This window comes from Ictidomys tridecemlineatus, chromosome 3 (assembly GCF_052094955.1).
Source record: "Ictidomys tridecemlineatus isolate mIctTri1 chromosome 3, mIctTri1.hap1, whole genome shotgun sequence".
In the NCBI taxonomy this organism is placed as follows: Eukaryota; Metazoa; Chordata; class Mammalia; order Rodentia; family Sciuridae; genus Ictidomys; species Ictidomys tridecemlineatus.
The window spans coordinates 23675471-23692156 of NC_135479.1; the positions used below are offsets into that span (position 1 = coordinate 23675471).

Here is a 16686-nt window from a genome sequence, read left to right on the forward strand (position 1 = left end):
ATCTCCTCTCCTTTTTATTTTTTCATTTTGTTAAATTGCTGAGTTTGTCCTCAAGCTTGTGATCCTCCTGTCTCAGCCTCCTAAGTCGAGTGGGGGCTCTCTCTGGCTGGGGGAGAGGGAGAAGAAAGTGACAGTTCTTGTCACTCCCAGAGGAAGTATGACTTTGGGTGGGGCGACCCACCAAACCAGAGCGGGGACAGGGGGATGTGGCTGCGGTGGGGTGGGGCAGGGGTGAGGCAGGCTGAGGGGCTGAGAGAGAAGTAATGAAGTGTGGGGACCAGGCTGTTCACAGACGTTTTCCTTTACGATCCCAAAGAAGCCCAATGATAGATGGAAGCATCTGAACAGAAAGGCAAGGGCTACTGGACCCAGGTCACTCGGCTGTGGAATAATGCCTGAGTGGACCTCGATGGTGGACCTTCAGCCTGCTGCTCTCCCTCCCCTCCCTTCCTGAACTCTCATCGATCTTGGAGTTGGGGGGACACAGACCCTACAACAAATGCCCACACCAGGGGAACAAGGACCATACAGTTTTCTACCTGCTTGAAGATTTGGATTTTTTCCACCAGGACCTGGGCAGCAATGGAGGTATTTAAAGCAGCAATGAAGAGCCACACTTTCCCTTTTGAAATCCCCACGAGAGCCAGCATTAGGATGGAAGTGACTGTAATAGTCCAGACAAGTGTCCGAAAGGGCCCTATCTGAGCCAGGTGCACAAAGAGAGACACCGGAGGTAGAAGTGAGAGTGAGAGCTGCCATAACAAAGTTTCACACAGTGGGTGGCGTAAAACAGCAGACATCTGTTCTGTCACAGCTGAGCCAGAGGTCCAAAAGCAGGTGTTAGCCTTGGTTCCTTCTCAAGGCTCAGAGCAGGGCTCTCTCCCAGCACCTGTCCACGCTGCCGCCTGGGTTCTGCTGGCTGCAGTGTCCTTGATGTTCCCTGGTTTGCAGATGCCTCACTCCAGTCTGTGCCCACCTGCCCACACGGCCCGTGCCACATGACCTGAGTTTCCATGGTCCTCTTCCCTCTGTGTGTGTCTGTGTTCCCAACTTCCTCTCTTTTTAAAAGGACACCAGTCATTGCATGACAGCCCACCCTGATCCCATATGACCTCATTGTAACTTTCTATCTGCAAAGACCTAGTTTCCAAATGTGTCACATTCCCAGGAACTAGGGACCAGGAACATATCTTTTTGAGGGGACACAATTCAACCACCTGCAGTGGCCTTCTCTGGTGCTTGGACACATGTTTTTCAATGAAAGATCACAGGCCAACATCTGGGACAGTCTTTATTGGAGCTTGGAATGTCATAGCAATTCACCTGACTCAGAGGCAAGAAAATGAGCAGCAACAGTGGTGGACACCCAGCAGAGGGGACATCCAGACTACATTAAGGACCCCTGCTTGCCTGCAAGCAGGACACAGTACGAACACGCACATGTACACACACACACACACACACACACACACACACACTCCTACACAACTTTACACTCACACCTGCTCACTCCTTCCTCGTGGGCCTGAGGCCAGGCATCTCAGACAACCCCCCTCCCCCAGCCCACCCGCCTCTGGAGAGGACTCATTCACTTTGGGGCATCTGCGGAGCCGAGACTGAGGGGAACCACTTGAGGATCAGGGACCAAGGAGCTGGAAGCTGCAGGCGTTTTGCAGTTTGGGAGGAGAGGATGCAGGAGGGTAGGGATGGTCAGGGACCAGCCACAGGAAACTGGAGGAGACCCTGCTGGACTCTCTCCAGGGCAAGGGGAGAAGATGCTGGAGACAGGGCAGGTGGAAGGAAAAGCTGTCTCCTCTCCTTCACTTGAACCTCGCAGCAGGAGCCAGCGCCCTGGGCGCAGGAAGCCTGGGGGGCATCAAGGGGTCCCCTGTGTCCTAGGAAGGCACTGAAATGGGGAGCAGATCCTGGGAGCCTAGAGTCTCCTCCAAGCACTCCAAGGGGGACAAGGAAGGGGGTGACAGAGCGAGAAGGGTCGCACATGCCAGTTGTTGAGGCAACAAGACTGGGGAAGCATGGATTCTGCTTCTCACCCCAACAGTGGGGCTGGGCGTGTGCTGAGTTGCAGCCCTCTGGCCAGCAGAGGGAGAGGGCTAGAGCCAGGGCATCCCCTTTGGTCTCAAGGGCAGTGAGGGGGAGCCCGGCCTCACCCATGTGTCCGTGGTCGAGAGTGGGGGCAGGAGAAGTGAGGACCAGGGCCTCCTGCCCCCAGAGCCAGGGCTACCATAGCACAGCCCCATCCAGGTTCCCATAGCCCGGCTCGGCGCGCAGCCTCCAGTATGTGTTGTTGGTCACCCACCACTCCTTGCCACTGCTGTCCGTCTGCCGCCTGTCGGGGGGAGAGGGCCATGGGTGTGAGCAGGGGACCAGCAGAACAAAGGCAGAGCCCTGAAGCAATGCATCCCAAGGTTGCCCTACCCCACCCTGAGCGGGAAGGGGCTTCAGAGAGGGGCAGAGGCCGGCGCGGCACCTGAAGAAGCGGGCCTGGTGGACAATGTTGTTCTCCTCCATCACTCTTCGCCTGTCTCGCTGGAGCTGCTCGATCCTTCTCTTCTGCGCCTCTGCGGCCTGGATGTTCCCCTCCTCCAGGTATCTGATGACCCAGATGGCCATAAGTGGAGCTGCCAGCCCAGGGACTCCCAAAGCCTAGGCCTGTGTCTCCTTCCCAGCTCTGAGCTCTGTCCCCCAAACAGGCCCCGTTTCCCTGAGGCAACTCTGAAGCACCAGCTCTGAACTTGCCAAGGCCCTAGCAGTGGGGAGTGGGCCCGGGGCTCCAGGGACACCCTGACTGGCACTGACCTCTGGTCAGGCCGGAGCCGTGTGTCCGTGGACGGCAGTGTCCGTTTCAGTTCGGCTGTCAGTTCGTTCAGCTCCAGGGCAAACTGAGTGAAGCCGAAGTTTCGCTCATGGTCTGGGGGCATTGAGTCTGGAGGAGAGGCAAGGGGCTGGGCAAATGGACTGTGCCACAGCTATCCCCACCCCTGCCCAGCCTTCCCTGCCCATCTCACTTACTGGGTTTCCAGATGCACTGACCACCTGGGGGAGGACCCCGGTACAGCCCCTCGTGCCACTTTCCAAATAGTCGGTGGAGGACACGGCCACTCCGGCTGAGCACGGCACCCTGCACCTCATGGACGTTGGAACTCCAGTACTTGGCCTGGGGTGGAGAAGATGGGGTCCTAAGGGGGTGTCTCTTACCTTACCCAGGGTAACCACAAAAGAAGAAGCTGCTAGGGGTGAACAGGAACGGTCAAGGTGACATGTCTACCTTGCAGAAGGTGATCTTGCAGTGGCAGGAGCTGTCCTGTGTGTTTCGGATAAGCACCTCCCCATAGTGCTCAATCCAGCGCTGGCCACTCAGGATGTTGTGAATGCAGGATGTCACCTTGTTCCATTCAAAGTGGTCTCCAAACCTGAGAGAGACAGGGCATGGGAGGGGAGTGGTGGCCCTGGGGAACAAGTGGCCAGAGGCAGGAGGGCACCTGTCTCTCTGGAGCAGGTCACTTGAGTCTGTGGAAGGAACCTCCAGGATACTAGTGCCAGCTCTGCAGTGAGAGATGACTTATCTAAAAAGCAAAGTCACCTTCACAGAATGCTTTCAGTGAACTTGACTCCTTTACGAAGCTCCTCAGTGCCTAGGTAATGCATATAAAAATACAGACAGGCTCCCTGTCACTATGAATAAGCCCCCTTCTTTCTGACTTCAGTACCCCACCTATAAATTGAGCTAGATGATGCCACATCCTCCTCCCTTTATTTCTTATTTAGAGACAGGGTGTTACTATGTTGCTTAGGGCCTTGCTAATTTGCTGAGCCTGGCTTTGAACTTGCCATCCTCCTGCCTCAGCCTCCAGAGCCACTGGGATCACAGGAGTGTACCACAGCTCCAAATGTGCTTTGTGACCCATCAGTCTGGACATCCCTTTAGGTTCCTCTGTGTGTGTGTATGCACTTACTAGCTTGAAGACTCAATGCATTTCTCACTATATCAAGGTCAAAAAATTGTGAAAGACACTGAGTCAGAGGACTCTGTGGGCCCTCCCAGCCTTACTGTCCTAAGGCTTCTCCCTCCTCTTCCTTCCTTTATGGCAGCTGTTGCACATAGAGCGGTTAAACCTGCACATAGTCACCTGCAGCAGCAGCAGCTTGAAGCCAGACCGTCCTTCCTGTCCTGAATGCCCGCCCCATTCCCATCTCCAGCCCAGAGGATACCAGCTGCTGAGAGTCACAGTACTCACCTGGGCAGGCTGACATTGACTGTCCCCACAGGCACAATCTCCAGGGATTTGCCCCAGAACTTGTTCTTCCACTTCATGTCTGCAGTTGGATTGGGGGAGGGAGAAGGGACAGCAGAAATAAGGCCAGAGAGTGTCCCAGACCCTCCCTGGCTGCCCTTTCCCCAGGTCCACCTGCACCTGCCCCCTCACCTTGCCAGAAGACGAAGTTCTCTGACTCTGCGTGGCATGCCGAGATGGGGGGGTGGTGGGAGACCTTGGAGAGCAAATAAGTTCCCTTGAGGCTGTCCCTAAGAAGCTTGGGGTCTGCTCCTGACATCAGGGTCCCTCAATGTCCCTTACCCCCACCCCATTTCCCTGTGAACTAGAGGATCAGTTAGTTCCAGGTCTCTTCATTCCCGTCATCCTTGGCTACCACCAAATCCACATCTTTTTCTCCCCACGGAACCTGTCTGTTTTCCCTCCTCACCCACTCACTCCCCTTGGGAGCTCTCCTGGCACCCTCTCTATGGTGCCCTTGAGAAACCCGGCTCAGACGGAAACATTCCCCCAACCATGCCCAGCAGAACCTCCACCCCCCGGAGGACCCTCTGCCCTCATCTTCCCCTCCCGTGGACGCTAATCACACCGTGCCCTTCCACCCCACTCCTTTGGACACACCTGGCCTCGTCCTCACTTGGGATAGCTCCACATCTGGGACCTTAAGCTCTAACATCCCACAGCCACCCTCCTCATCTCTCTACCCAGTCCTGTTGCCCATGGCTCCGGCCAAGACTTTCCTGTCCCCAAGGGCTCTGCTCTGTCAACCCTATACTGCTTCCCTTCCTCCTACCCATGCCTATACCTTGTCACCTACTGCCCTCAACGACCTGCTTCCAGCACTCACCAGGAATGCCAGCAGCACAGTGTCCTCTGACCTCACCCCCAACACAACCCTCAGTGGGAAGCTGAGAATCGACGTGCTTCTACCTCTGGCCCCGCATCCTCCAGCAATCCCACAAGGACCCAGGCCCAAGTCAGCCCCTTTGGACGCTTGCACCCCCACAGCCAGGAAGAACAGAGCTGAAGAAGACAACTCCTCAAGCCCAGGGCTGCCCACAGCCCCTCCCAGGCCCTTCTCCCTGGGACCTCCGCCACACCCCTCCCGCTCCCTCTTCCACACCTTCTGTCCTTCCCTCTATTTTTCTTCTTCTCTCTGAATAGAAAGAATCTCCTGTTTCTCCAATCTTAAAAAATAGTAAGCCTTCCCTTCCTAGACCAGCACATTTCTCCTTGTACCTGTATAAAACATTTCTGGGAAGATGTTAGTGGCAGATGTCCCCTCCATGGGTTGGGAAGGGACACTTGTTTCCTATTGTATTGTGTAAAATATTCACCACCTTTTTTTTTTTTTTTTTCAGTACAGGGATTGAACCACTGAACTATATCTCCATCCCTTTTTATTTTGAGACAGAGTCTCACTAAGTTGCTTAGGGCCTCGCTAAGTTGCTTGAGGCTGGCTTTGAACTTGTGATTCTCCTGCCTCAGCCTCCCAAGCCGCTGGGATTATAGGCATGCACCATGGTGCCTGATACTGTCTTTTTAAAAACCCTTAAAATCTAAACAAACAAGCAAATTGTCTCAACCTTTCATCTTCCCTCTAGTGGTCTCTCTTTCTCTCCTTTTTCCCTCATGGTGACATTTTTTGGAAATAGCCTATATTTTTCTCTACTTTTTAAAAAATATTTATTTGTTTTTAGTTGTAGTTGGACACAGATCTTTATTTTATTTATTTATTTTATATAGCGCTGAGGATGGAACCCAGGGCCTCGCAGGTGCTAGGCGAGCGCTCTACCACTGAGCCACAACTCTAGCCCCTCTCTACTTTTCTTCAAACCTTCACTTAACATCCTCTGTAATCCATTCACTGCCCCACCCTTTCTCTAAAACCTCCTTTATTCAGAAAGCTACTGATGCCCCCCAGGTCCCATGGACCACCCATTCTCCTGCCCAGACACACCATAGAGAGCCTGGGTCTTCTTCCGCCCTCTAAGCTGGTGACTCTCTAGTCTACTAGCTCTGTCAACACTTTCTGAGGAGCTTCAGGCCCACTGACCAGTTCTACTGGACATCTCTCTTTGGAAGTCGAGCTCATTGAAGATGATGATGAGGCTACCTAGCCTTCTCCCTCATTGGCCACATCTCCATCCCCTACTCATAAGAATATCTGCTGACTACTGAGTCCTGTCAAGAGCAGCACATAAATAGTTTTTGAACTTAATATGCCATAGCCCAAGTGCAGGCTGTCATCAGCTCTTATGAAGATGACTTTAATGGCCTCCTAATGGCCTCCACCAACCAGCATAGATCACCCTGGTGTTTTTTACACAAAGCAGCTCTAAGAAGTCACTTTACTGTTTATATCTTCCACGACTCCCACTGTCTTCAGGATTTAGAAACAAATGAAAAGCCAAACCTCTCCTTACCTTCACCAACAGGGCTCCTCAGGACCTGGCCTGTCTCTAACCTTCCAGCCCTATCTCTAACCTTCCTGAACAGGTGCCACCTATTCCTTTATACTGACTGGAACGTCCAGTCTCCTACAACCCCCACCCACACCTCACTGGTACCCATCCTTCAAGATCAAGTTCAAGATCACCCCTGAGGTGTGCCTTTCCAAGTCTGCAGGATGCCCCTCTACACCTGTTTCAGGTCCACTTCCCACTTGGAGTTGACAGCTCCCTAGCACAGAATCCTCCACCTGCCTGGCACAGGGACCCTGCCCCATGCTCCTCTCCATGTCCTGGCCCCACTGGCCCCAGCTTCTGGACCCTGAAGTACAGGTCCTCCCCTGCCCAGCTCCTGGAGGCTGGCCCCCTCACCCTGGGCCCACACCTGCTCGCTGATGAAGCGGAAGCCCCGGTCAGGCCGTTCACATTCATAGGTCTCGCCCAGCACAGGGTTGAAGGGCTTGCAGCCTGCTCGGTGGTACGTGGAAGAGTAGGCAGAGACGGCGAAGGCCGCAATGTATACCTGCAGGAAAGCAGGGGCAGTGTCACCATGGTTGGTGACTCAGAGGAGGGCCCAGGGAAGGGACACCCCTCTCTGCAAGCAAAGTCTGGGGTCTTGAGATGGAACTTCAGCAGCAAGGATCAGCCCATCTGGGATTTCTGGGGGACAGGGTCTCCAGGGAGGAAGAAGTGGCCCTGGGGCAGGTACCATGCGCTCGCAGGGGTCAGCCATGTGGCTGGCCTGGTCCAGGAGGCTGCTGTACTCCAGCTCCTCGCAGAGCCGCTGCAGCGTGTTGAGCGGCTCGTTTAGCTGCACGGGCATCGACACCTTGGACAGGTCTTTGCCGATGTTGTTGCGCAGGATGTTCCACAGGCTCACGTCAGCCCCCGGCCCGCTGGCAGCTGGCAGGCAGCGGCGGCGAGGGGGCCCTGCAGCTCTCGCTGGAACACACCCTCCTGGGGCCCATCCCAGCCAAGTCACTCTCCCTCTAGATACTGGCATCCCAGACGCACAGGCCCACAGGCCAGTCCACCAGTCCACACAGGATGCCTCCCAACCCTGGGGGGAGTTGCTGGGTTGTAGATCTGCTCAGTTCCCAGGCCCGGGTCTCCACCCACTGTGGGCTGGCTGACTGGGATCTGCTGACAAGCTCCCAGGGGTTCAGGCAGGGAGCAGGGCTTCGAACCACCCAGGGGGACAATTCCACTGCCAGACACTGTGCCCCAGAAACCATGGCCAAGTTACACTCACACACATAGACACACAACCTTTTATAAACACAGAAGCAAATGTCCAGACACAGACTATTCAGCCCCTTTTATAGGAGACAAAATAGACTCCAAGAAGCAAAATGACAGGTCCAAAAGTACTCTAATAAAAAGTGGCAAAGTGGGCTGGGCGGGGTGGTACACTCCTGTAATCCCAGTGACTTGGGAGACTGAAGCAGGACGACTTCGAGTTCAAAACCAGCCTCAGTAAAAGCAAGACACTAAGCAACTAGCGAGACCCTGTCTCTAAAATACAGGGATGTGGCTCAGTGGTTGAGTGTCCCTGAGTTCAATCTCTGGTGCCAAAAAAAAGTGGGACCTTCTGCTCTCTGTCAGGCCTGTTTGTAGGCCTTCCCAGCCCATAGGAACAGAGGCCAGCACCAAGTCTGAGCCTGGCTCTCCACCCTGAGCTGCTTCTGGAATATTTTCCAGCTTGTGGCTTAGATTTTCTCAGCTCAGGGGTCATGCTGGGGTCAGCACCCAAAGTCATTAGCCCACCCATCACCACAAGGGACTGGTCTGCATGAGTCAGAGAGCCACAAGCAAATGCAATTCCTCTACCCACCCACACCCCACATTCACATGCCCGCCTGGCACCTCTCTGATAGCGCTCAGCTCCCCTGAGGTCCAGCACCTCTTCGGACAGGCTGGTGGTAATCTCGCTGGTGCATGATTCTTCCTCTTCCTCAGAGCCCTGGGCCAGAAGAGATGACAGGCTGGGCAGACTGTGTCTCTCCGGGCAGCTGGGCAGTGCCCAGGGCCTGGCAAGAATCTGCCCAGCTAGCACTCTGATGGGAAGGGGAAGAGAAGGTATTGGGAGATGAGAGCTCTGAACCCTAAGACATTGCCCCAGGAGGACTGGCATTGTGGACTGTGCCCAGCTGCCTTGGAGGGACAGCGCCTAGCCCTACCACTGGTGAGGGTAGGAGAACTAAGGAACCTGGCAGAAGAGAAGGAAATCTGCGGACTGCTGAGATTTAGGGTGTAAGGAGACCTGGAGTCAAGGGGGTGCTGAAGCTGAAATGGGTCACAGGGAGATGACTAGGGTGGGAATTGAGGCAGCAATGTCAGAGGACCCAAGGGGGATAAAACATGCCAAACTCGGTCTCCAGCAGAGATTTCTGAGCAAAACCATACAAGCCCCAATAAATGTGGATGTGTTCCCAGAGACAGCAGCCAAGGTGGTGAGAAAGGACTCAGGAATCTAGATCCTAGTCCCTCTGGACTCACCCGTACCTTCCCAATTTCCCTTCCCCCTCACTGCCGGCCTTCCTCCTCCCTCACCTCGTTCTCTGAAGAACTGGCGGAAAGGAGAACTTCACAGGCATCGAAGAACTCCGTGTGGGAATCAGCAAGGGACAGGATGCTACTCTGGGACAGTTGGGGGGTCAGCTCTCGCCCCTTCATGTACAGAGCTTCTTGCTGTGGGAGCCAAGGGAGGGTCAGGCCATGGTGGAAAGCCAGGCAAGATTCACTTTTGCTTAACACTCCCTTGAGAGGGAAGCACTATGGGGACATCCACTGAGTCTGCCATCTGCAGAGCAGGAGAGGCAGGGGCAATGTGCAGGACGCAAGAGTATAGAGGACCAACCTCAGCTTCGGGGGAGGTGACCCGGTTCCATAGTAACTGCGTGCACTTCCTGGCCACCAACTCTGAGCTCTGCTGTAAATCCTTTTCCTGTATCAACCCACTCCATACTGGCACCCATCCTGTGCAAAGGTGCATTTTTTACCTCCACTTTGTAGGTTAGGATAGTGAGGCTCAGGCCAAAAAGCTGGCACGTAGCGGAGCCGGATTCAGACCCACAGAGTCCAGTCCCAGAGTCTGTTCAGCCTGGCCATAACTGTGGGAGACTGGGCCCACCAATTTGATTGTTTGGGTCTCAGTTTTGTCATATGGTAGGTGAGAGCTCTGAATTCAAAACAAAGCATACTACTTCTGTAAGGATGGGTCAAGGGTGGCCGTGTCCATATTGCGTGAAAAACGTTGGAGCCAGGACTTCTGGACTTTGTTTTCAGGCTAAAACCCAACCTTGCCCAACACCCTGGCCTTCGCTCCTGTAGTGAAGAAGGTGCAGGGGAGATGGCCTGAAGCCCGCCCTGGCTCCTCACCTCCTCGGGGTTGAGGGAACTGAAGGAATCCGCAGTGGTGTCTGAGGAGATGGACAGTGAGTGGAGGCGCCTCTGCCCAGCTGGGGCCTCAGAGACCTGAGGAAGAGGGTGGGGGGACAGGGTGAGGGAGGAGAAAGTCTTCCCAGCCCTGCCACCCTCCTCTCTGCAGAGATGGCCTCTGCCAAACCCCCAGCCCCAGCGCAGACCTGCTGTTGGACTGGAGGCCTGAAGTCCTCAGCCTCAAGCCCTGGCCCTGACCAGCTGCCCTGTCCCCAAGGCTCACCCCCGTCCTTGACAGCTCTGAACCCTGGTGCAGGTCCCTCAGTCGGTCCCGTTCGGTGGTGAGGGCAGCCAGAACACTGCTGAGGGAAGTGTGCACTGTCGGGGGCAGGGCAGGCCATCAGACTCCTCGCCCTCTACCTCCTGCTCCTCACCACCCCCTAGATTGCACTCACCCTTCTGGGCCAGGGCCCAGAAACTGCGCTGCAGGTGGGCATAGTCTTGGGGTGGCAGCCCACGGGAGCCAGAGGAGTCCCGAGACTCCAGGTAGCGAGACAGGTTGGGAACAGAGCCATGGAGACGACCAACCTGCAGGTGAAAGAGAGGGAGTAGATGGACAGCTTCCTCCCGGGGATCCCGCCCCGGCAACTGGGGCCCTCACGCCACCTCACCCGTCCAATGGTGTCGTCCTTGGCAAAGCTTTGTGTGCACCACATGCGGCTGGTCCGTTTTCCTTTCTTGGGTCTCTCAGTTGTCACTGAGGCCTTGCAGGTTGAGGAGGGAGAAGTTTCACTCACAGGGTGGGGAAAGGGGGCAACCCGGGAGAGGCAGACACCACAAAAGAGGGCACAGATCATGCTAGGCACCCAGGTACCATCCCCAGGGAAGTGACATCTCAGAGGAAGAAGCGAGGGGGGGGGGAAACTCCAGCAATGGAGAGGAAGGGAGGCCCGCCCCAGGGAGGTGATGGGGGTAAAGCCCTGTCTCCTCCCCCATCCTTACCTGGTGTGTGGGAATCACAGGGGCAGAGGGGATCCGGTGCAGGGACTCCAGGCTCTGGAGGAGTCTGTGTAACTCCTGGAGCTTCCCCTGACACTCAGAGAGTGCTGATGGAGAATAAAGGAGGACACTGCTCCAATGCCAGCCAGACCCCCCATCTGTCCCTCAGCTTCCTTTCTCCTCCAAAAATGTCACCAGCCACCACAGAGACCCTGACACTGCTCCTCTTCCCTGCTCAAGATCCCAAAGCTCCATGGTGTGGCCTCCCTGGTTTCTACCCTGTCTGCAGACAACCCCTCAGCTCCTCTAGCCACACAGAGGCCCTAGGCCCTGCCACTCTTCTCACTGGGTGCACACTTCCCTCCCCAGGCCAACACCACACCTCCCTATTGCAGGAACCCGATTCTAGAGGACATCCCCGCCCGGCACTACAGTTCACTGTCCTCCTTGTCAGGAATCCTGGTCATGCATCCATGTTTGTCTATGGGCCTAGGACACAAGCCCCACCATCCTTTGTAAGATTAGGGCTCCTCCAAGTAGGTTCGAGGAGACTCGACCACCTTGGAGGCAGAGGCCATCTCCCCCATCAGACTGGGGCTCCCTGGGGTAGGGATGGAGATACCATTTTCCCCTCCCTGCTGGTACCACCTAGACCCGACAGCATGGGTCACACCCACAGAAGCACTTGAGAGGGATCCCTCACCATGAGAGCAGCGGTCTAGCCCGTCACTGTCCCTCAGCCAGGAAGACACCTTCTCCCGAGGTCCAACTCCAGGTAGAGCTGAAGTGCTACCTGCTGTCAGAAGCTGGGTGCCAGGAGCCTGTGTGGTGAACCAAGGGTCAGGAAGGATGGTGCCCACCTCTGTGGGTCTCACAGTTCCCCGGAGCCACCATCTCTGAATCATCACATCCACCCTGCGGCCCATCATACCTTCCGATGAGTGGTGCTGGGCAAGTCCAGGCGCTGGGCCTGGCGGTGGGCACGCAGCTGGGCCACCCAGCTTTGGAACAAGTCCTGGGATTTGATCTGCAGACATGATGGAGAAGGGAGAGTATATTTGAAGGGAGGGCTACTTGCCAGGAGCTATAAGGACTCTGGTTGCAGGCAAATAGTGTCTGTCCCTATAGTGCCCCATTAGTGCAAAGCCCCCTTGCAAGCAGGTGAAGCACAGTCCCCTGTCTGAGCTCTTCGCCCCAGACCTGTTCACATAACAACCAATAGGGGTGGTCTGCTGTTTGATACAATGGCAACTTTCTTCTTTTCAAATTCAGGAAAAGACCTTGAGCTCCACAGACTCTCAGCCCCTATGTCTTCATGCCCAGCACCTCTGCTAGGCAGAAGGCCATAATATTCCCTGGTTCCCAGGATGTTACCTTGAGATGGTAGATGTTGTCCTCAGTGTCAAGGTCAATGCGCTGGGCCTTTTTGTTGATGGACATGACTGATAGGCGGACATCAATGGAGCCATGGAACTTCCCCTTGGTGATCTTGAGTGGAAGGTTGGTGAGAGAACTGGTTTTAGTGTCTCTGGGCCACAAAACTACCATCTCCCTAATACCCCTCTAGGCTCAAGGGTCAAGCAGTAATTCACCCCCAGGTCCAAGGCACACTATCAGGGGGGGTTGCCAATCATGTTCTATGTACAGAACCCTCCAGTAGGTCCAACCTCGCTCTGAGTTAGGAAGCCACAGAGCAAGGACAAATACTCTCACCCTGGGAATCTGTCTGGAGGAAGGTGGACCCCTCCCCATGGAGAACCTGGGAGTGCAGCCTTCAGTTCCTTGTTGCCAGTTTGAGAAAGGTGAAGGGGGAACGCTCTCATTTCTTGGGTAGTTTGTACCAAGGCCTCATCCAGAGGTCTCATGTGCACTATGCCCTTATCAAGAGGGCAGCTCTACCTGGAGGCAAGCATGCTCCCCATCTTAGTGAGGAGGAGGCTGAGACTCAGGGAAGTACAGTTGTCCCTAAGGTGTCTTTGAGAGAATGGTTCTAGAACCCCCATGATATCAAAATCTGTGGATGCTCAAACTCCTTATATAAAATGGCCTAGTATTTGCATGTAACCTATGCACATCCTCCTGTGGGCTTTATTATTTTTGTGTGTGTGTGTGTGTGTGTGTGTGTGTGTGTGTGTGTGTGGTGCTGGGGATGGAGCTGGGCAAATGCTCTCCTACTGAGCTACACACCAGCCTTGCTCCCATACACTTTAAATCATTTTCAGATTATCGATAATAATTAATACAGTGTCAATGCTGTGTAAATAGTTGTATTGGTGTTTAGGTAGTAGTGACAGGAAAACAAAACTGTACCTTTTCAGTACAGATATAATTTTAAAATACATACATTTTGTGGGAAGGGAGGGAGGAAGTGCTGGGGGATGATATTGGCCAAATTATATTGTATTATCACGTGCATGTATGAATATGTAATTTCAAACCCCATCATTATGTACTAATATCATGCACCAATTAAAAAAATGTGGAAAGAGAAAAAAAAAAAGTACATGTATTTTGATCTGCAGTTGGTTGAATCAGAGAATGCGGAACTAAGGATCCAGAGGGCTGATTATAACTGGCCAGAGGCTGCTCACTCAGCAAATGGTGTACCTGGGACTTGGACCCTGCTCTGGGTTATTCCAGAAACCCACTGCCTGCTCAGGGCATCCTGGGGCAGATTCCTCCCAGAACCCAAGCCAGGGCCCTGACTCACATCTTGCCGGGTGGTTGCATAGTGGAGGATCCCATCCTCGAGCACAAAGTACCTCTGTGAAGTCGCCCAGGAGAAGTAAGACCGCGTGGCCCAGAGGACAGAGAACAGAGAAGAGCAAACGCACATAGGCTTTTCTCCTCCATGTGCAAAAGCCTGCGTAGCCAGGCAGCCTCCCCATGCCCTGCACAGCCTACCTTGTGCCAGCCTTTCAGAGGCCACTTTCTCTTCTTGAGCAGGTGACCTTCCTGCCTTTCAGGCTTGACACCTTCTGCTCCCAGCCTGCCCCGAGGCTCCTCCACTACCTCCCACAGCTCAGAGGCCTGCAGTCCAGGGCAGAGGGAGGGAGCTACTGAGCCCACTGCATTGCCTCTGCCCCTCGGGCCCAAGGTAGGCCCACCCATTGCTGTTGCCCCTCAGACCTGCTGCGTGCTGCTAGGCTTCGAGGACTGAGTGCTCTCAGCCAGTGAGGGGGTGTCCCTCTCTTGGAAGTCCATGGAGGAGGGAGAGGCCACTCCCTGCTGAGGATGTAGAGCAGGTCAAAGGGGAAAGATGTCACCTGAACCTGAGGGGGCCCTTGAAACAAGAGAGAGACCCCATTAGTGCTGCCCTTGCTTTCACCTACCCACCTCTGATCCCTCCTGTGCCCTCTGGGAATAAGGGCTCACCTGCCATGCTTCTCCCCCACACCCTGCATCTGTTCCTATGCCACCCTGGGCGGGTCCCCTGCCTACACCCTCGGGTTATGGATGCTGCTTAGAGAGGTGAACCAGCACACTGCAGACAGGTTGGTGCTGGGAGAAAACCTTAAAAAGTGTGCCCAATCCCAGCTTGGGCACACATCCTGGGGCTCCCGGAAACACTAGGTGCTTTCTTGGCAGGATTCCCTGCAGGATGGTGATCAGAGGTAAAGCAGGGAAGTGAAGGAAGAGGCTCTAAGAAGAGACAGAGGGACTCAGATACTGGATAGGCAAGAGTTCAATCCAGCTGTCTCTTTCTCTAGAAACCCTCCACCCCCAGCGCAATGGTGTGGAGACTCCTTTGCCACTATCACCCTGCAGAACACCCATCAAACCCCGATTGGTCTCCATACCCGCAAGTTCTTGGACTCCTGTTTTCTGCTTGGGGAAACTGAGGCCTGAGATAGCCCCTATTTTCCCTTGTGCCTCCTCCCACAAAACATGCCTGTAGGATTCCCACCTCAGTCCCCTCCAAAGCTTCACTATCCTCTTACTACGGCTCCTGAGAAGTACTGCCCACCCAGAGAGAGCAGGACACTGGGCTGATGGAGACACTGTGGGCGGCAGAAGAGGTGGCCAAGAACATGCCAAGGTCCGCCCAGGACCCGCAGCAGTGCCTACAGGCGCCCTTGGCACGGGCCCTGGTCATCCTGGCTCCACCAGGAGATCAATAATGCATGAGGCTGTGTGAGTGTGTGTGGGGGAGGGGGGGAGGGGACTGAAGGGGTGAGGATGTCCTAAGGCTGGGGAAGCAGCTCGGACCTTCTTGTGGAGCTAGTAAGCACCTGAGGAGCTGAGGCCCCGAGGGGACAGGGATGTGGCAGGGTAAGAGTGGCCAGGAGATCGGGGCTAAGGGCCCAGGGTGCAAGATGCTGAACGGAGGGGAAACTCCTGCATTCTGCCATTGAAAGTTCCCAAACTCTTCCAGTGTTTGGGTATCTCTGTGCCCTTGTCCTGGCCTCTGGGATCCTGACCCCTCACAGCTTGCCTGCAGAGGGGGAGATTCTACCATTAGGAAGGAGGGGGTCCAGGGGAGCCAGGCAGGTACCCCCTTGCCACCTCCATTCCCAGCCCTGGATCCAGAGGAGCAGACCCACCAGCTCCAGGTGGGAGGAAGCCCTCCTTGGGAGTGTCAGCTTGTGTCGCGCAGCCCCCTTACCCCAGGGTCCATGGACGCCAGTGCTCCTTGGCCCGCGCACCGCTCTGCCTCTGAGTCACTGTCTCCGAGTCACCGGCTCCCTCCTCACAGAGCTGAGCAGTGGCAGCAGCTGCTGCAGGAACCAGGAAGGAAGGAGACGTCGGAGCCTCCCCTCTAGCCGGATCTCCCCACCTTCCCCTCCCCCCTGTCGCCTCCTCCCGCCAAGCTCCGGGCGGCCGCTCAGCTCTGCCCCCCTGCTCCCCGGAGGACTCAGGACTGAGTGGACCAACGTGGTTTGGGAATGGGGGCATAGTCCCCACTAGGCACAGTTCCAGACAGATTAGAGGACTGGGGAACTGCTGGCCTCAAGCCAGAGTGGTAAAGGATTTGTTCAGACTAGTGTGGCCTTGACCCAAGGGAGCGCCCAAGGCCATTTCCTTATTAACCCTGGCCTCTCATTTTACATCTGAAAATAGATTGCAAAATTTGGAGCTAGGTAAGGTATCAGGTTGACAGGGAAGGGACAGATGCCCCACTCCCGCCCCTGACACAATAGATAGTGCCAGGAGCATAGTCAGCAGTGCAGTCAGGGGTACAGGGGACAGTCCATTACCCCACACTGAAGCTGCTCTCGGGGAACAAAGCCCCACCATGTCTCTCCAAGAGGGTTCAGAAGTGCCCCTGAAGTGAGACAAAACCCCAGAGCAGTGTCTCTGGGCCAGGAGCAGGTCTGGGGCAATAACCCACCAGATACTAAAAAGGGAAGGCAATTTAGACACCCTCACCTGCCTTTCTGAGCACCTCTACCCTTCTGCTAGAGGAATAAGTCCAATTGCTCAAATCTAATTAAAAATTGGCTCTTGAGAAAGATCTAAAATTCATTCAAAAGGATTGACAGATTGACAACTTTAAGTACAATGAAGCAGCTTTTTGGAAAGAAGTGGGTTTTTAATGGTGGCGACTCAGGCAGGTGAAGATA

At 54.9% G+C, this 16686-nt stretch overlaps 1 protein-coding gene across 1 annotated transcript; it reads right to left on the minus strand.

The window, feature by feature from the left end:
• Positions 1 to 1278: 1278 nt before the first annotated feature.
• Positions 1279 to 15897, minus strand: Osbpl7 (oxysterol binding protein like 7). The gene is made up of 23 exons (XM_005321743.5): positions 15729 to 15897; positions 14252 to 14405; positions 14027 to 14152; positions 13833 to 13886; positions 12497 to 12610; positions 12054 to 12149; positions 11826 to 11943; positions 11126 to 11229; positions 10795 to 10887; positions 10579 to 10711; positions 10407 to 10501; positions 10124 to 10219; positions 9296 to 9433; positions 8609 to 8705; positions 7452 to 7699; positions 7128 to 7265; positions 4446 to 4509; positions 4257 to 4335; positions 3287 to 3431; positions 3031 to 3175; positions 2818 to 2944; positions 2489 to 2611; positions 1279 to 2347 (listed from the first exon to the last, which is right to left on the minus strand). The coding sequence occupies exons 2-23, from the start codon at positions 14324 to 14326 to the stop codon at positions 2239 to 2241; spliced, it is 2517 nt and encodes an 838-aa protein (XP_005321800.2). The 5' UTR covers positions 14327 to 14405; positions 15729 to 15897; the 3' UTR covers positions 1279 to 2238.
• Between the last annotated feature and the right edge of the window lie 789 nt (positions 15898 to 16686).